The sequence below is a fragment of the Diceros bicornis genome, chromosome 5 (assembly GCF_020826845.1).
Source record: "Diceros bicornis minor isolate mBicDic1 chromosome 5, mDicBic1.mat.cur, whole genome shotgun sequence".
NCBI classification, from domain to species: Eukaryota; Metazoa; Chordata; class Mammalia; order Perissodactyla; family Rhinocerotidae; genus Diceros; species Diceros bicornis.
Genome location: NC_080744.1, coordinates 79,690,287 through 79,711,085, shown reverse-complemented (window position 1 = coordinate 79,711,085; position 20,799 = coordinate 79,690,287). Strand labels below are relative to the sequence as shown.

At 38.2% G+C, this 20,799-nt stretch overlaps 1 protein-coding gene across 7 annotated transcripts in view; it reads left to right on the top strand.

Moving 5' to 3' along the window:
* TJP1 (tight junction protein 1) overlaps positions 1-20,799 on the top strand; it is a 233,288-nt gene that overhangs the window by 111,268 nt on the left and 101,221 nt on the right. The window contains exon 1 of one of the 7 annotated variants that reach the window (XM_058542288.1): positions 16,298-16,789. The exons of the other annotated variants lie outside the window; for them this stretch is intronic. Coding sequence (XP_058398271.1) covers positions 16,763-16,789 — 27 coding nt within the window. The 5' untranslated portion in view covers positions 16,298-16,762. Of the gene's footprint in view, positions 1-16,297; positions 16,790-20,799 lie in introns of those variants that run through there. 7 annotated transcript variants of the gene reach the window in all.

Here is a 20,799-nt window from a genome sequence, read left to right as displayed (position 1 = left end):
CTAGTTAAAATGTTAACATTATGAATATTCTGATCATGTTTTCTAAGAATCGAGATAATTCAAATGAAAATGATTACAATAGCAATGCCAGCATGGCCCAGAGCTCACTGAACAAGAAGGCTAAATGACTGTGATATTTTCATGACAGATGGAAGGATGCATACAACTGGATTAGGGAGGTAAATGACCAAAATAGAGCATAATAAACAATACACAGAACAGAAATTGGAATTGGGCGTGGAGAAGGTGGTGTGAAAGCTCATATGGAGGCTGAATTTCACTAATTAGGGCTGAGATAGGCAAGTACTTCTAAATCAATCAAAAGTTTTTTAATCTCCCAAAAAGACACCAATACTCAATTGAAAATAGCTGCCGCTGAATGTACTTCGGTGTACCACACAAATGTATTATAGTTTCCTTCCCCTATTTCTCTATGAAACTGGATAAATTACATTTCCTGATTCAGAGGTTGCAGTTAAGTGCCCTGTGGGCAAACAAGAGGAAATCTTGATGCGAGGTGTGTTGGCCCCTTCTGGCGTAGAGCTGATTCTGTCAGGTCTTACCAACCATGCTGCTTTCTACAGTAAGTCGTGATGCATCAGATCATGGCAACAAAAATGTTCTGCCCGGCTATTAGGTATTTTGATTTGAAAATCGATTTCTATGAAGATTTTAATGAAATCTTGGAAAACAAACAGAAACTAAAATGATCTTACCTACCAAATGCCTGAATGCCTCATACACAACACCCTTACAAAGGAGCATGATTTGTTTATATGTGATAATGCAAGTTTTTGGTCACTTTTCAGTTTCTTCAAAATGTGCAGAAGCAATTAAGGAGATATTTGAATTTATAGAAATGGAAGGAAATAGCCTCCTTAGCACATTTGCCTACAAAATAACTTGTCAGCCATAAAATGATGTTAAAACGTTGAATTGGCATAAAGTCGTATTTTCAAAATGTGGGACAAAAGGAATATCGTTTTCTAATTTGTAAATACGTTGAGGGTAAGAATGGAGAAAAGAAGTACAGTAAAACAGACATTTATATGCTGTTTCTTCAAAACTGTTTGATGGTCTTTGATGAGGTTGTAGAAGCTTAGAAAAGGATGAAGTGTCTATATCTGAGTCGTTTGATGTTATGTTCAGGTTGTGGCAAAAACTCATATGGCAATAAAATGACTCATTTTTTTAAACGACTGCTTCGAATTTATTTAAAAAGTCATCAGAAAAGGGCAAGCAAGTTAAACAGGACTTTCTCAATTAAGCTAAAACTTTGATCACACAAGTTCAAATTACGTCTTTGCTTTAAAACTATTTTCCCCGAGAAAGAGAGGTTTAACTTATCCATTCAGATTGTTTAAAAATGATAGTCAAACTTAAATGTAAAATGTAAAACTATAGAACTTCTAGAAAAGAACACAAGAGAGAATCTTCAGGACTTAGAACTGGGCTAAGAGCTCTTAGACTTGACACCAAAAGTACAGTCCATAAGAGGAAAAATTGATAAATTGGCACTCATGAAAATTAATCTTTGCTCTGGGAAAGAGACTGTTGAAAGGATGAAAAGACAAGCTCTAGTCTGGGAAAAATATTTGCAAACAAATATCCAACAAAATCTTTGTGTCTAGACTGTATAAAGAACTCTCAAAACTCAATATTAAAAAAAAAATCCTGTTAGAAAATGGACAAAGACATAGATGTTTCACTGAAAGGTGAATATACAGGTGGCAAATAAGCACATGAAAAGCTGTTCAACATCATTAGCCATTAGAGAAATGCAACTTAAAACCAAAAATATGTTGATATTACACACTTATCAGAATGGCTAAAAAATGATAACGCCAAATGCTAAAAAGCATGCAGAGAAACTGGATCACTCAGACAGTGCTGATAGGAGTGTAAAATGGTACAGTTGCTCTTGAAAGTAGTTTGGCAGTTCCTTTCAAAACTAAAAATGGGTTTACCATAGGACTCAGCATTTAAATTCTTGGGTATTTATCCCAGAGAAATGAAGAGTTATTTTCATGCAAGGATTTGTACACAAATATTCATAGTATTTTTATTCATGATAGCCAAAAATTGGAAACAACTCAGATGTCCTTCGGTGGATATGGTTAAACAAACTGTGATATGTCCATACCATAGAACACAACTCAGCAATAAAAAGGAAGGAACCACTGATACACGCAACAACTTGTATAAACCTCAAGGAAATCATGCTGAGTGAAAAAAGCCAATTCCAAAAAATTACATACGGTATGATTCCATTTATGTAATATTCATGAAGTAATATAATTATAGAGCTGGAGAACAGATTAGTAGTTGCCAGGGGTTAGGGACTGGGGGAGAGGGTGGGTGTGGCTATAAAGGGATAACATGAGGGAGTCTTGTGGTGAAGGCACAGTTGAGTATCTTGGTGGTGGTGGTTGTGGTTGTACAAGACTACACTCTGATCAAGTTGCATAGAGCTACACACATGCATATGCGTGAGTGTTTGTATAACTGGTGAAATCTGAATACAGTCTTTGGATTGTACCAGTGTCACTTTCTTGGTTTCAGTACTGTACTAGAGTTGTGTAAGATGCTAACATCAGGAGAGGCTGCATGAAGGGAGCATGAGACTTCCCTGTACATTTCTTTGCAGCTTCTTGTGAAGCTGAAATTATTTCAAAATAAAAGGTTTTATAAAACAATGAATATTTTAGACATGATAGACTATATGAAGAATTTGTAGATGCAAACAACCTGAGTAACAAACAGATTTGTAGGTACAAAGTGGATGGGCATTTTTGGAATTGAATTCCCATGTCTAAAAACCTGCTCTTGCTAGTAAATAAAAACGTAAGTATTCCATGCTCAAATGCTTTTGTTGAGGGTATTTAGCTTAATGTCATTACATTGGACTGACGCCAGGGATCAGTGTCACGTGGGCTTGAGAAGAGCAGAACTGTAAGTCCAAGTGAATTTTACGTATGACTGTATTCAGTTTTGCCACCAGATAAAGAAAAGAGGGATATGTAACACGGCTGCAGGCAGTTCAGAGAAGTTTTATTGGAAAGGGAAACAAAAAGAGTAAAAATGTCCTACTGTATCATGGAGCAGAAAGAAACGACTTTTTTTTGTGGTCATTAAAATAGGTAATATCTGTTTAGCTCCGTTTTATTTATATTTTTCTTTTAAGATGTCTTAGTTTTATATATCTTAAAAATACTTAATATGGAGCCGGCCTGGTGGCATAGTGGTTGGGTTTGAATGCTCCACTTGCGTGGCCTGGGGTTCGAGGGTTCGGATCTCGGGTGTGGACATACGCACCACTTATCAGGCCATGCTGTGGCAGGCTTCCCACATATAAAGTAGAGGAAAATGGGCACGGATGTTAGCCCAGGGCCAATCTTCCTCAGCAAAAAGAGGAGGATTGGCAGCAGATGTTAGCTTAGGGCTAATCTTCCTCACACACACGCACAAAATACTTAATATAAAGCCTACAAAATTTAGTATCCAATAAGTAATTTTTTTGTAAAGAGTTAAATTGCTGTATCAGAGGACAGAAAGAAACATTTAAAAATATTGTTAAATTTTTCTTACACATTGTCTAATTAGTCCTATTAATTACTACTGATTGCCACTATTAACTAGTTCTATTGTCCTTTTGTTTAAATAACATTTATAATAAAGGGAAATAATGCTGAATAATAATAATTTCCATATGCACCTGTTTTTTATGTTAAAGTAATAACGTGTATTTTTGCTTATTATATATTATATTATTGTGTCTTTTTGTCTGTTATTGCTGTGTCCTGGGTTGACTCTCTGAAAGTTGGTCATCCCATGAATAACTTCTTGTAACAATAGTGGAAGAAACAAAAGTAAGTCCAGCCAGAACTGTATTTCCCTTGAGGTGGGGTGGGGATGGTGAAGAGTACCAAACTGCTCATGTGTTTTTTTACTCCTCCTGACACCACAGTGTGAGGTATTGACCCATGTGGGTTGTGTTTTTCCCCTGGTAAGAGAGTATTCTGCTTTTAGTGCCACATTTTAAATGTATTCTTGAGTAATCTGAGTGTGGGAGCATACCTAACAAAGGCAGGAGCGAGAGTAAAGAAATATGAAGTTAAAAATAAAAAAACCTGGAAAAAATCTAAAAGAAATTGTTTCTGGCACATAGTAGGAGATATACAGTCATGTGTTGCTTTACGATGGGTATACATTCTGAGAAATGCGTCGTTAGGCGATTTCGTCATTGTGCAAACAGCACAGAGTGTACTTATACAACCTTAGATGGTATAGCCTACACACATCTAGGCTATATGGTACTAATCTTATGGGACCTCCATTGTATGTGCAGTCCGTTGTTAACTGAAATGTCGTTATGTGGCACATGACTGTATAAATACTTGTTGAATAGATGAAAAATTAATGAATGAATGAGGGAATGAGTGAAAAGTATGCTAAGTGGTGCTAAATTTTCCAGTCCAGCTAACTGTGTGTATCTCTGAAAAAGGAATTAAGAGAATACAGATTAGAAATCTTTTGGGTATTTATCACATTTCTTAGTTGACTTAAATTTTATGTATAGGAATATCATGTTTTAGGCTATTTTAGGCTCCATTTCCTTGCTGCGTTCAAGATATCAGAGAAATGAATTTGGCTTTGTCAGAGTGTTTCCAAAGAATCCAGAGTCAGGAAACCACACCCTTTCAAAACATACACTCTCTCTCACACAGATTTAAGCAGAGCTGGAATTGTATTTGTTTTTTAATTGTCCCACGTTTTATAAAACTTTTCATTTTCATATAATATGCACTGTCTTATGGAAATATTAATCACATTTAAAAGTAAACATTTAAAATTTGAGCTTTTCATAGAAACAAAGTATATGGTTTTATAATATGCATCTTTCCAAAACTAGTAAGACCTATAATTAACCACATCCCACTGGCCTCATAGTGTCAGGGATGAAAAAGATCTTTAGCTTTTGACTATTTAGAAATAGTCTGAAAGTTATGGCTAGAAAGGGTCTTAGAATTAATCCAGGCGCCCCATACACACACACACCAGTCCCCCCATGTCAGCCCCCCTCTGTTGTGCAGATGAGGAAGTCCCAGAAGACCTTCTCCAGATTATTTCCATCATGTTCTTTCCGATGCTTTCACCATATGTGTCCACACTTTGTTAACCAAAGAGAACATTTATTTTTGTATTAGGTGGAATGATAATGAATCTAATGGCTTTTCCTCAGCTCTTTGTGTTGCCCTTTCAAAAAGAGAAGGCAGGACTGTCAGGAGCAGGAGATCAAAAGTGCTCCCCCAAGTGAGGGATAGGTCTGGGGCCCTGGTTTCTGCTGCAGCAACCTTCCGCTCAGCTACAAATGTTCATTCATCCCCTTTGAGTTAAGTTGCACAAATAATGAAGCTGCCATCAATTTTCCTTAGCTTTTAAAGTCCATTCTTCCCAAATAACCATATTTAATGATCTTTTTGTGTTGTTCAGCCTTGTTGAATAATGTTAATTCTAAACCCGTAGTCCAAAAAGGCATTTGCAACATTTACTAAATAGTAGTTTATTCAAAATAGTAATAATAGTAGCTAATTCAAAATAGTATAAAATATGGTCATTTACTTATAAGATTCTTTGCTTTAAAAATACATTTACAAAAAATTATACTGTACCTTTAAAAATATAAATGCAGAGGTCAGATAAATTAGCATATAAATGTGGGCTGCATTTGTGCAAACAGAAATTGTAATGTACTGAAAATAGCCATATTCATCAAAAATTAAAGTATCAAATTATAGTTAAAATATTTCCAAATAAATAGCTAGTATTATGGAGAAATACTTAACTACCTTGAATTTTTCTTTTGCAAGTACAGTATTTTGCTAATGATACTAAGATGAGCTACCCAGTCATTATGAGGATTATTTTAAAGTTATATGATTCAGCTAAATTGGTCAGTTATAATTTAAAGTCCTTTAATATTTCCTTTTAGTAAAAAATACCTCGGCTAAAACGTCCATATGCACCTCAGTGACTTTTGTATAGTTTCTTTCTGTGGCCTTCTAAACACTCTCTAATTAATTCTTATACCTGGAACCAGCATTGGCAGGTGAACATCTGTGGTAAAGAGGAAACATGATTTGTTCTTAGAGTACATACAGTGAAATATGCCCTCTTGGAAAGTGTCCCAGATGACTTCATGGGTGCTTGGGTAGCCCCAGCTGTGGCCCTTAGGGGAGGGAGCGTCAGCCAGACTCTCACAGGAGATGTGTGCTGGCCCTATGCACTGGCCACTTGGGTTGCAGAACTCTGTCAGGGGAGAAAGGCAGGTCCATCTGCCAGCAATCGCAAAGACTATTTCTGTAGTGTCTGGTCATAGCTGATCAGAGGCAGAGCCAGACCTTTTTAGTCCTCAAAAGAAAAAAAAAAAGTTCTACATTGTCCATCTGCCGTACCTGCCTGTATCAATGGAGTGACTATTTGATTTTATAGTCCTTACTATAGTACCTACAAAAGGAGGCAGTCTACCTAAGCCTCCGTTGCCTTTAGAGAACTTTCCATATATACCATTTTCTAGTGATGCAGAATTCTCAGTCAGATACTCTTATTGAGTACATGCCATGTACCCCACAGTACTAAGGAGCTAATCTTTTGCCTTTGTTTGTGTAGCACTCCTGTAGATTTAGCCTTACATATGTTTGTCTTTTCTGTATAACAAACCACCCCAATACTCAACATCTTATAAAACAATCATGATTCTGTGGGCTGGCAGTTTAGGCTCACATCAGCTGAGTGGTTCTTTTGCTGAACTTGCCTGGGTTAACCCATGCAGATGCAGGCTGTTTGTGGCTTGGCTGGGACTGGATGGTCTAGAATTCCTCACTCATATGTCTGGGGGTTGGCAGACTGTCAGCCAGGGCATCCCATTTCTTTTCCATGTGACCTCTCCAACAGGCTAATCTGGGCTTCTTTCCTTGGGGGTCGCAGAGTTCTCAGCAGCGAGAGCAAGCCCCAATGCTCAAGTGCTTTTCAAGCCTCTGCTTGTCATGTTGTTATTTAACTAAAACAGGCCACATTGCTGCCCAGATTTAGGGATGTAAAAAAAGACTCCACATCTTGATGAGAAGAGCTGCAATATCACATTGCAATGGGGCGTCCAAACAAGGATGGCAAGAATTTCTGACAATTATTTACAATCTACCTAACCTTTGCTGACAAGAATATTTCTGTTTTTATTGTTTTTGTTGATTTTCATGATAAAAAATTTCAAATATATACCAACGTTCAAACATACCCCAAAGTAGGAAAAAATAATACACTAAACCTCCCATATGCCCATCACCTGGATTCACCGATTTTCAAGATTTTGCTACATTTGCTACCTCTATTTTTTCATTTTTCTCTTTCCTGAAGTATTTTAAAGCAAGTCCCAAACATCATGCTATTTCAACTCTACATGTTTCAATATTCATCTCCTAAAAAGGGATACTTTCCTTATGTAGCCACAATGTCATTATCACGTCTTGGTATCATCTAATATCCAGTCCATAATTAAATTTCCCCAATTGTCTCAAAAATGTCTTTTTAGGATAGGTAGATTTGAAAAGGAATCCATCCACATAAGGTCCATAACAGTCCCAACTTGCTTTTCTGGTTTTTTTTTTCTATTGACTTGTTCTGAAAACTGGGTTAGTTTTCCTATATAGAAACGTCCACATTCTGTGTTTGTCCATTTGCTTCCTTGTGGAGTCATTTAATTTGCCTCTCCGTCTCTTGTATTTCTGTTTACGAAAGTTAGCCATATAGGCTAAATTTCATACAGGTTCCACTTTGGGGGCGGGCATCCTTTGTAGATAGTACTGTGTGCTTCCAGTTGCGTCACATGGGCGGCATGAATGTTTGCTTGTCTTACTTTTAACGATGCTACTAATGATCAGTATGTTGATCCTTTGATGATCATTGCCTGAATCTGTCATTTCAATGTTACAAGACAACCATTTCCTAATTGTATCATTCCTTCTAGGTTTATTAGCTGGAATTCTTTTATAGGGAACTTGCCCTTATCAATTAGAGTTATTTGGTTATCTGAAATAGAGTGCATACAAAATATATTCTTCCCTTTTAATTGACAGCTTACAGAATAAGGAGTTTGTGCTCAAGTTATATCCAGGGCTGTTCAATGAGTAGTTATTTTGGGGCTCTCTGGCTTCCTCTTTCTTTTGTTATTATTATGAATTCATCGGTTTTAGATATTCAGTCTATTTCGATCAGTTGCATTTTCTTGAGGCTTAAATTGTTTAATCTTTGGCCAGTGGGATCTACTTGTTGTTGGCTTCTGTATCCTTTTGATCCATTATTCTTTGAGAACTTCCTTGCTTTCTGGCATAAAATATTCCAGGATTATCTTGTATATTTCTTGCTCCAGACCTGTAATCAGCCATTCCTGGCTGGAGATTACAATATGGGCACTAGATGTGCTCATTGCTATTGAGTTTTCATTATTTCTAGTCTTTTTCAATGACGAGAGCTAGGAAATATGTGTGTGTGTGTGTGTGTGTGTGTGTGTGTATGATGTTTCTTTTTTCTTAAAGATTTTTAAAAATAAATTTATACTGATTTTTGAAAACAAATTAGAATTGCAAAATTTTTATGTAACTTCTTTGACTTTGTACTTTTTTATCTTTTCTCTTAAATGGAAAATCTTGGTTCCAAACAATGTTAACATACACTAACATGTATCAATGTATTAACTAATATATAACTAGTGTAAAAACATGTAGTATTAGCATTATTAGCATACACTAACATATAATATTAGCATTAGTACTTTGAAATTGTTATATATTTATGTGTAACTTCAAAACTATTATACACATAATAATGCTAATATTATAAATTGTTATATGTTAATAATGCTAATATATATTAAATATACTAATAGTTAATACACATATATAACAGTTAATCATTATATATTTGTTAATACAGTAATGAATATATAACAGTTTTATAGTTAATGCACACACACATGTATAAAATTGTTTCTAAGTAATAATGCTGATACTAAGAGACTACTGAATTAAAGATTTCTTTGCAGTGCTGTTTTCCTTAGAATATATTATACTAAGAATATACAGTCAAAGCACTTTGTGCAAGCGGCATTGGAAATAATTCTTTTCTCTGTATAGTTAGTTCACCACCTTAATGTATATTTTCTTGCCTCAATTAGTTTTTAGTTTTTACAGATTTCTTTTTTCTTCTTGATTTCATTATTTTTTTAAATATGTAAAACATTTTTATGTTGCCAAAGTCAAAACTATATTGTAGTGTATATCTAGAAAAGTCTTATATTATTGACATCCTCTTCTTCCTTTAGAGGTAACTCTTTTTATTTGTTCTTAGTTTTCCTTCCAATGTTTCTTTTGCTGCAAATATATGTATATATTTTATTCTTTTTTAAAAATTATTTTAAATATAGAAATATATTTACCTCTTTTTAAATGGAGTTCCACTAACTTTTCTATATTTTATGTTTATTTGTTTTAAAAGACTATTATAAAGATTTTATCACACACACACACATACACACATTGTAAAAAAAAAATCCAAACAGTATACTTAGGGGACTGGACCATTCAGCTTCTTTTAAGGAATATATCTCTTTTTTTTTATCCAATGAGTTTGGTACTCCCTGCCATCTGGGGAAGACAGACTTCAAACTAAAGTGAGGTAGATAGATTTCTTCTAATCTCTATTTGTTGTTTGAGGCTGAGAAAATGTCTCACAGCAGTTCTTTCACAAAATGAGTCTGAGAAAAAAGTTCCTTGAACATAATAAGAACCGTGAAACTCAGGGTGAACCATGTATGTTGTCCTCTGTGACTTTTTGATTTATACTCTGCCTCATTCATAGTCATGTTTACAAACCTGAACTTAAGAAAAGTCTACAGGCTCAAAATTAACACGTCCAAAATAGTTTTCCTAAGATTTGGAAAGGTGGAGGAATTGGCAAAATTGGAAGAATATCAGAGAAATTAAAGAGTTAAAATTGGCAGAAGTTGATGCAGTTTAGTTAATAATGTTGTAACAATGTTAATTTTTTAGTTTTTAATGAATCTACCATAGTTATGTACAATGTTAACATTAAGGGAAGCTGGGTGAAAGATATACAGAAACTCTTTGTACTATCTTTGCAGCTCTTCTGTAAAGCTAAAATTATTCCAAAATAAATTTTATTTAACACACACACACACAAACAGCAGACTAAAGACTTAGAATGAATTCAATACAAAAAGATACTTAAAGTTTAACTTCAACAAATCAATAAGAGAAATAACCTAACAGAAAAAAAGGGGTAAATGAAATAAACAGGCAAGTAGATGTCTACCAGATGGGCAAAAATGTAAAATATTAATATTATCAAGTGTTCATATGCGTGGGGGAAACAGGATAAGTTGATCCAGTATTCTTGGAGGACAAGTTGACAGTATCAGTTAAAAAAATTTATTCTAAATAAGCATATACTTAACACAAAAAATTCCGTGTTGATATCTCTCCTAGAGAAATACTTGTACATGTGCACAAAAAGGCATAAATAAGGATTTTCACTGCAAAATTATAATATCAAAATCACCTTAGTTAGATAAACTGCTGTTCATCCGTATTATGGAATACTAGACAACCATTTTAAAATGATGAGGTAGATTTTCATTGTTTGACATAATCTTTAAGATAAAAATATTAAGTGAAAAAATCATAAAATAGTAAATATAGTCTACAATTTGTTTAAAAAAAACAAAACCATATTCCTATATATATCTACACATTTCCTTTTCTCTCTCTCTCTCTTTTTTTCCGTGTATATGTGTAAATAAATACACAGAAAGTGATCTGGAAATACACTCTCTAGTTAAGATTAAATACTAAGATTCTTGTGTAATAGGAATGGGAATGGAGGGATGTCGTCCAGTTGGACTTCTAAAAAATATCTATTAGTTGAGGGGGGCCGGCCCCGTGGCGTAGCAGTTAAGTGTGCACGCCCCACTGCTGGTGGCCGGGGTTTGGATCCCGGGCATGCACTGAGGCACCGCTTGTCAAGCCATGCTGTGGCGGCATCCCGTATAAAATGGAGGAAGATGAGCACAGATGTTAGCCCAGGGCCTGTCTTCCTCAGCAAAAAGAAGAGGATTAGCATGGATGTTAGCTCAGGGCTGATCTTCCTCACACACACACACACACAAATCTATTAGTTGAGTCTTTTACGAAAAGAATATATTCCTGTATTAGTTGTGAAACTAAGGGGAGAAAGAAAGAATACCTAAAGACCTGGGCATGCACTGACAACAGAGAGACCTAGAGGTGAGTCCTAGAGAACTCTTAGGACGCTTGTCATGAACTGATAGAACACTATCTAGAGGGAGAGGTGGACTCAGAGCTGCCTATTATAATTTGTGGGATCCAGTGCAAAATGAAAATGTGGGACCCTTTGTTCAAAAAGCGCCATTAAATTTTGTACATACAGTTTTATCACTTACCTTTGCATCGTGCAATGCTAGTTTTAAATGCAAAGATCAGAACATTTAACTCGTATGAGAAATACTTAAATTACACAGTTCATATGTTGTGACTTGTCCCTGGAGTTTGACCCTCAGCTGGCCAAAAGAGACAAGCACAGCCAGGCTCAGAAAGGTTGGGAGGAGAGAGGACCCCATTCCCAGGCAGGAACCGGTGGGGGGAGCACCCCTGGTCCTGGGGTCAATCAGAGCCAGTACAGACCACCACAGAACCATGGGTGTCCCACTTGCCTGCTGGCCTCCCAGGATCCTCTTCTCACAAGTCGTCTGACCTAAACACCCCAGCTGGGGACAAGGTCTGGGGAAGTCGAGCTATGGGCTTGCTGCTCCAACCCACAGCAGATGGCAACCACCAAGAATCCTTAAACCTCCATGCAGCCAGGGCTTGGTACTTGAATGGGGGCTGGGCAAGAGACTCACCCCCACGAAGATGTGGCCTCCAGCTGGCTGCCCACCAGACAGGAAGTGGTGCTGCCTGCCTGGGGCTCTTGCCCTGCCTAGGATGCTGTGGGTATGCAGGTCTGACCCCAAACCTCACCTAGGTCCCTGTCAGGGACAGAGGGAGGTGGAGCAGGGAGGAGAGCCAGGCAGGGGCTTCAGGAGTTGTAGGAACAGGCAGCCCAGGACCCCTTCCAGGGAGGCCACAGGAGACAGGACCATGTGTGAGATAAGGCCCCAGTTCCCCAATGTCTCCATTGTCCTATCAACCTTCACTTACAAAACACAGATCCAAAGCGAAAATTGTTAAGATTCAAGACAGCACTGCAGAGCATTAAATCCCAAGTGCAGGGCCGTTCTGAGCACCAAGTTTTGTACAGCTGCATTGGTTGAACGCCTTTAAAGGCAGCCTGGGTAGAATCAAGGGCTGTTGGGACTTTTTTCTTTTTTTCCCCCCTGTTTTTAAGATGGGAGATAGTAGAGGAATCTTGAATTCTGAGAGGTAGAATCCTTTAGCTGAGAGGGTGAAGATGATGGCGAGACAGAACACAGCTGGTAGGCCAGCTCCCCAGATGGGATTCACAGCCTAAGGGGAAGGAAAGAGAGAGGAAAAGCAGATGCTCAGAGTAGGTATGTTAGTGTTTGGCGGCAAGGAAGGAGAGTTCTCTTTACTTAATTTCTGTTTTCTCTATGAATTATTTCCTTGGGCTGGGGAGGGAGTCTTTGAGGGATCATTAGGAGAGTGTAGAAAATGGGAAACAGGAGCTGTGAACAAGGGGAGGCAAACTGCGCAGAGATGAGTCAGAGGCTTGACCTGCCCGTCTGGCTAGAGGCATGAGTTCCATGGAATTATGGAGCTTCCAGTCTGCCTGGTTGTATAAAATTCAGGACCCTAAAAAGAGAAAGCTCCACATTGCCTCAGTCAGAGGAAGGATGCCCCCACTCTTCTCTTAGAAGGAACTCTTCTTAGGAAGGACTGTTCTATATTCTGAACTGAATAAAAAATGACTTGTTTTTAGTGTTGATATGTCCTTTTAAAAAAATGAAATATTGGTGATAGTAACATTCTTTTGGTATTTTTTTATTGTGGTAAATGTACATAATATAAAATTTACCATTTTGACCATCTTTATTTATCTATTTATTTTTTGTGAGGAAGATCAGCCCTGAGCAATCATCCATGCCAGTGCCCCTCTTTTTGCTGAGAAGATCAGCCCTGAGCTAACATCTATTGCCAATCCTCCTCCTTTTTTTTTTTCCCTTTTTTTCCCCAAAGCCCCAGTAGATAGTTGTATGTCATAGTTGCGCGTCCTTCTAGTTGCTGTGTGTGGGACACCGCCTTAGCATGGCCGGACAAGCGGTGCATCGGTGCGCACCTGGGATCCGAACCCGGGCCGCCAGTAGCAGAGCGTGTGCACTTAACTGCTAAGCCACAGGGCCGGCCCCCTGACCATCTTTAAATGTACAATCAATAATGTTTGTTTTTAAATGTCTTTCCTTTCAAAATAAAATAAGTTGGTCATCCTATATTGCACCCCTGAAGTGTTTTTTTGAAATTTTACCGGTCTGTGAAATCTAGAAACTTTATGAGCCTTAAAAAGCTGTTCCTTATTTAACGTTATTATATGACTTTATCGGCAGAGGAAAGCTCTGAAGCAGTTTATAGAATTTTTAAAGATATGGCATAGGAGTGAGATTAGGATTACTTATTTTTGTTGTTGTTACAATGCTTCGATCAAGTTCTCCTAATTCTAGTATTTTGTGTATATATTCTCTTCTGTGATATTATCAAGATTGTCTCGTGTTCTACCACAGTGCCATAATACTTCCTCTTTGCATTTCACCCATAAACTCACAGCTCATACCACAAATAACATAAATACGCTTTTCTAAGGATATTTTTTGTAATGGAAACATAAATATACGTATGTAAAATATGGGTGTGGGTATAATTGTTCATTTGGCCAAGGCTGTTTTAATAAATGGTTCTAAGATTTATAAAGATTTTGCATACACAGTGTTTTTTTCATTCTAAGCCACAGACACCAAAAATCCCACAGGAAGTTGTCTTTGTAAGTGTTGTAGTTTTTTAGTTTCCTGTTCAGTTTGCATTAGATGATCAGAAATAAAATAATCTGTGCAACTGAAAGAGATCCTTAAACTTTACTGTAACTCTAAATGAGAATCTCAAATTTGCTTGTATTTCTTCCCCTCTGATCGATCTAGAGGAGTTATAATCACATTCATATGTAAGCATTAAAGTTGTGGTATAATTTGAACATTTTTTTGGTGTTCAGTGGATAAACTCTTCATTGTTAAATGGGCAACTATCTGAGATTATGCTTTATGCTTTCCACTTCTTATCAAAGCATCTCCCCAAAAATAAACTGTAGGGATGGAGGTGTGTTTTTAATTCTTGACAACGGTGTTTTACCTTTATTTTTACAAATGACAAAAACCTTCTCTTGTTTCTTTGGAAAAAAGAAGATATATAAAACATACATTATACAGTTTAATTTAGATATTTTAATTACCATTGAAAAATTTTTAAAGGATACTATTATTCATTGAAATATTTTTATTAATGCAATTTTCAAAGCATAGAGAGGATTCCCAAGGTGAAATTTGTTTGCTTGATTTCATTATTTTTTAAACCATGGCAAAAGTAAAATATGCTAAAACTGTAATACATTAGATTTTCGACAAATCATTATAATCTAGCATTTAAATTATATTTGGGAGACTTGATGAAAAGTGACAAATGAGAAAAAAGGAAAGGTTTCAGCACATTTGTAGATATTCTCTCAAGGTTTAGGTGCTGTTAAAGACACTATACCTAGTTCTAGGCAGGTTATGCTGATTGCACAGCTTATTAACTGGTAAGAGTAATACAGATAATGGGAAAGGTCTTCCAAAACCACCTTTTAGAATGAAAAATAATCTCCCAAATTTTTTTAAAACTGTTTGCTCATAAGAAAATTTTAGTTACAATTTATAAAAGAATAAATAATACTTTGTCCAAAAACAAAAAAGTTACACACAACATGACATGAAAACAAAAGTGACTTCGACCATTTCTATGCAGGGGGGAAAAAGGAAAGAAAAGAATAAGGGTTTGATTTGCAGAGTGCTTTTTTCAAGTTCAGTTAGCTTCAGGTTGCAAAATACATGGCACTTTACTCTGAAATCTTAATTGATCTTTATGTATGATATACGGATATTTGTTGGTTGTTTGACCTTTTCATACAGTTGAATTCTAAAGAGAAAACCATCATTTAAAACTTGATGTTTATGTTTTTTTCCATTTTTTTTGTCTCTTTTGTGGCACTATACCAGGTACTTTTATCATTTAATGTTACTAAGAATTCCTTACATTTGTGGAGAGCTTTGCATTTTACAAAGTGTGGAATAATGAGGCTGGGAATGGTTTTTTACGTGTTCCTTGGCGTTTAGCAAGGCTTCAGCGTTCTGGGAAGTTTGTGTCGTGGCTGATTAAACTGGACCGTGGACTGCACGTCTTTGCATCCTGTCCTGCCCACCGTGAGCTGGAGGAGCTGGGTTTAGAAATGCAAGGCAGCCTGACTCTGTCACTCACTACTAAGAATTTCAGCATTTGATGCCAAAAGTATACTTTTGAGATCCCTGTCTAGATGGGCGCGACAAGAGACTTTGGATATATCTTGAGGCCTGATGTGGGTGGGCCAAGATACCACAGGTCTCCTGGGTATTTCTCAGCCTTCTTGCCCGGGAATGCCCATGACTTCATTACCAGTTTTAGTTAGGCGCTCCCCAGAGACGAAAGCCAGGACGTGCTTTACAGAAAAACGCATGCTGCCTTCAATGGGGCAGCAAGGCCCAGGCATGTAGTCCAGCTGTGAGCATCGATATTTACCAAGTTCAGGAAACGACTGTCAGGTATTTGCTGTGCCAGCCTTTCTAGCCGCCCTCCTCGTGGGGCTAATCCAGCGTGGCTTGTTGAGGGGCAAGTGGACAAGTCTGTGAGAAGTCCAAAAAGGTTTGGTACACAGGAGCCTTCTCCTGGGGGGTGGTTTCTGCCGGACCTTTGATAAAAACAAACAGGAAGCCTCGCACGCCAGCGGAAACTTTGCCTTCAAGTTGCTTCGGAAACTGGGCTTTTCCTTCCGCGACTGGGGTCGGACCCCGGGAGGAAAACGGGATCCGGGCTGCTCGTCCTGCCCCGCCCCTCCTGGGCCCCGCCCCCACCTCGGCCCCGCCCCCGCCCAGCCAGGCATGCTCAGTGGGCCCGGCCGGGCCGGTAGGTTTGCGTGGCCTCCCGCAGTTGCCGGCGCCGGCTCAGCCCGCCGACTGCACGTCCTTTCCTCGCGGCTGGTTCCAGGGAAGTTACGTACGGAAACCGGCTTCCGAGGAGCCACCGGGCGGGCTGCGGGGACGGCCGGAGGCCCCCGGTGCTGTCGCGTGACGAGCGGGCGGGGCCGTCGTGGCCGGGCTGGGAGAGCTTCAGGAGGCCAAGCGGGTGGCCGCACTCGGAGGGAGGCGCCGGCCAGGCGCGCCCAGTGGAGAAGCCCCGGGCGGGGCAGGCGGGCGGGCGCTTCCCGGACTTTTGTCCGAGTTGAGTCCCCTCCCCGTGGGCCGGGCCTCTCAGTCCGCCCCCGCCCCCAGCCCCGCTAGCTCTGGGAGATGTTTATCTGAGCTGTGGCGTGAGGAGCCGGCGGGCTGGTGTCGGGGAGTTTCGGGTCCGAGGAGCCTCGCGCGGCGCTGGAGAGAGACAAGATGTCCGCCAGAGCCGCGGCCGCCAAGGTGAGCCGCTCCGTGGCCGCCAGGGCCGATCCCAAGCGAGCGCGGCCGGCCTCCGGCGTCGGGCCCTCGCCCCGCCCTCCTCCCCGCGGGCAGCTGTCTGGGCTCCGGTGGCGGCGGCGGTGGGTGGGCAGGCGGGGGCCAGGGACCGGCAGGCGGCTGGCGGGGACGGCCGGGGGCCGCGCGGGCCGGAGGAGGGGGCGGCGGGGCGCGCGGAGCCGCAGTCCCGGGCAGGTGCATCGCTGCCGGCGTCGGTGCCTGGCTCCGGCTCGGGGTGGGCGGGGATGCGCAACAGGTCCCGCGCCGGGAAACTCGGCGCGGGGTTGTGCGGGCGCCAGGCGGGAGCCTGCGGCGAGCCGGAGTCGGGGTTTGTGGCCGGTGGCTGCTGTCTTCGGAGGAGTGGTTGGTCCCCGGCGAAACCGTGTAGTTTCGATCTGATGTCACTCTCCGTGGTATGCGCGCGCCAGCGATAAGACATTGAGACAGCAAAACACTCAGCCTGTGTGGAATAGGTCGGATTTTTCTTCAAGCTGTATTATTTATTTAAGGTGACGTTGAAGAAACTAATACCTTAACACTTTTTAATAGTTTAATTTGAATTAGACTTTCAAAAGTAACACAAAATCCCCTACAAATAGACAATAAGATGAACTCTAAAAAATAATTAGCGAAGACTTGTGGTTTCAGCAAACAAGTAAGACTTTTTCCTATCAGTTTTTCCATGTGCGTTGAAACCAACTTGTGTATTACGTTAAAAGGCTGAAGTTCCTGAAAATCAGTTAACATCCTCCTCTCCTTTTGTACATTTTAACCTTTGTCGTCATAGAATAGTACCAGCTCTTTTAAACAATTACAGGGATACAGAAATGTGAAGAGTAAAAATCTGCCCCTTTAAAAATCAGTGTACAAATAGTATCGAAGTACTTAGGCAGGTAGTGGTTTTACGTATTTATTTTTTTGTTTGAAATGTTATTCATAGCACCTGGGAGCAGGTATAATATAGCCCTGAAGTGAAGTTAGTTGTTACATTTAGTAGTGAATTGATTCTTTCTAAGGAATGCAGTGTTCTTTCTTAAGGAAACTTTCATGTGTGCCTTTTTGACCTTACACTGATGAAGAACAATCTAAAGATAAAGCTTGATCTAAAGATTTAAAGTAAAAGGCAAAAACTTGATTTGATTTTAAAATAAGGTCACATTATTTACCTTTTCTGGGGCTACCTTTCCTAGGAAGAAAGGCTTTGTTTCCATATTACACAGAGTGTCACTTTGTTCCTAAAGTGTGATCTCTGCACTTGATATCCAAGACAGCACACCTTTAAAAGGTTATTTCAAGTATGGAGAGAGTAAGTTTTCAATAGATTAACATAGTAACATGATTTAGAAGGAGTAATACTTTTCCTCCTGAATTATGGTATTGAGATTTTATGGCATATTGAAAAACATCACTAGTTAAATGTTATATTGTGGGGACGTTTGCATTCTTAAATATAAGTAAAATGTGAGTTGAAAGCTTTTTTTCCCCAAATGCTGTATTATGGGGCCACCGCGAAATGTTATGTAGAGCAAAGCAGGCTGTAAAAAGTAGGTGAAATGAAATAATATTCAACCAACTGTTTCCTTAAGTCACATTTAATTTTTTAAGGTGATTAAAATGCTTGCTAAGAGCCAGTACCTTACATATGATACTTTTGTTTCCCCCACCTTAGTTAAAAAAAAAAAAAAACAGTAATTTTGCAGCTTGCTATTTTGTTTTTAGCATGATAGTTTGTAGAACTCTTCTCTAAGCCAATACGTTTGATTCTATATTCTTTGTAATGGTTGAAAAGTTTTCCATCCCATGAATATGCTGCAGATCATCATTACTTTATTGATAGACATTTAATTTGTTTCCAGGATTTTGCTATTATAATAAGTAGCCTTATATTTTTATATCTGTGCACTTATATAGTGTCAAATTCAAAGGGTATGTGCATTTAAAATTCTGATATGCCACTAAATCTTTCTCCAAAAAGATTGTACCTAGGAATAAATAAAACAATTGTTGGTAAATTACCTGAATTTTAAAGAGGCACATAAAATAAAACCTGAATAAATGAAATGAGGAAACATACTTTCAGGATGCGGAGAGTCAATATTGTGGAATACACCAGATTTCTTCGAGTTGGTGTTTAAATGAGATAGAATCCCAGTGTGGTATTGTAGAAAACTTGATATATTGATGAGAAAGTTTATCTGATAAAATAAATGACTGATAGCCACAAATTTGTGGAACAAGAAGACTCTATCAGAAAGCCTAATGTGTTATAAATTCAAAGTAATATAAAGCAGTCTGTTAGCTCAGGAGTAGACACTGGAACCACAGAGTTCAGAAACATCTGTGTATTTATGAGCTTTTAGTGATTATGACCGTCAGCATTTAATGTGTGTCAGGTATTGTTCTAAGTGCTTCACGTGAATTAACTGACTGACTGCTTAGAGTAACCCTTTGAGTGAGCACTACTGTTATCCCTACTTTATAGAAAATTAGCAGTATATGATAAAAGTAACATTGCAGATTATTGGAGAAAGGATAGGTTGTTCGATAAATAGTGCTGGGACTGGTGGTTATCCTTTTTTTTTTTTAATGTTAGTTTTCTGCCTTAGGCCATAGGCAAAAATAAAAAATCCAAATGAAATGTTTGAAAAAGAGCAAATAAGATAAATCACCAAATACTAGAAAAAAGTGTAGGATACTTTAAAAAAAAAATATCTGAGTTGGAAAGGGCTTCTCTCTGCATGATATTAGTTTAAGAAGTAATAAAGGAAAAGGTTTTTATATGTGTGATATACATCTGAATTTGCAAACAGAATTACTAGTGTACCTGATATAAAATTATTTAAAAGTTGAAAACAGGAATTTGAGGGTGGTTCTGTGTCTTTCAAGGAATTATTTAATTATATAAGAAAATGATATGAATAACTATTAGGAACATTTCCGTTGGTTGAATCACAGAAAGTGGTGAAGAAAGTGCAGTGGCTTCTAGATTTTCATGCTGTTTCACTGTGGAGATAGCAATAAAATTTAAAATTGTACTTATTAGATTTTGCTGTTTAAAAGTTTATATTATATCTCAGGAACAGTATTTTTTTCAGGTGATTATCTCTAAAATTATAGTATAGTTTAGTATGATAATTATTTACACCACTTCTCAGGAATCGATTTATTATATCAAGTAAGGCACACTGGACTTTTCTTAATAGCTGAACATTTGAAAGTTAAGGACTGTAGAAAATAGCTAAATTAATGAACAAAACTAATTATAAAATTAGTCTTCATAGGGAGAAATTGTGTCCTGAATGGCTATTATAATGTAGTTTTAATTTTAATACTTACTGATCACTGTATATTTGCTTCATATTGCTTCAAAGGTAAACTAACAACTCAGTACGCTTTATGAGAATTCACTTGATTGTGTCTGCCAACTTTTAATGAACTCTGCTGTAGTAATATTTTTCTGGACCTGCTAAGTTTGTACAATACTTACTTTTCACTAAAAATATATTTATAATATTTAAGTCAAAGGGTTTTAATTTTTTATGTTAGCGTGTTTGGCATTTTAGACATTCATGGTTAAAATTGTTATGTATGTACTTGGCTGATAGTCCTATGTTTATCACTCTTAAGTTCATTTTAGGACAGCCCCATAAGACAGTTACTCTTCAAATTATACAGTGCTTTTTCTCCCAGGTTGTGTAATGGTGCAAATTGCACTACACTGTTAGGAAAGACTCTTTTTTTCCTTTTCTTGTTTTAAATACTGATGTTTTCTTGATAGGAACTTGCAAAGTTAACTTTTATTTTATGTTCAAGAAAGACTTATGCTGCCCATTGATTGTCGTCATTGAGTGATAGAGGTTAGCCATCCACACTACCAAATAATGAGATTGAAACCAATCTGTGGCTTTGAGGGCTATAATGTTAGTATATTTTACCATATCCTGTTTGGTTTGAAGGAAAAAGGTTACAGTAGT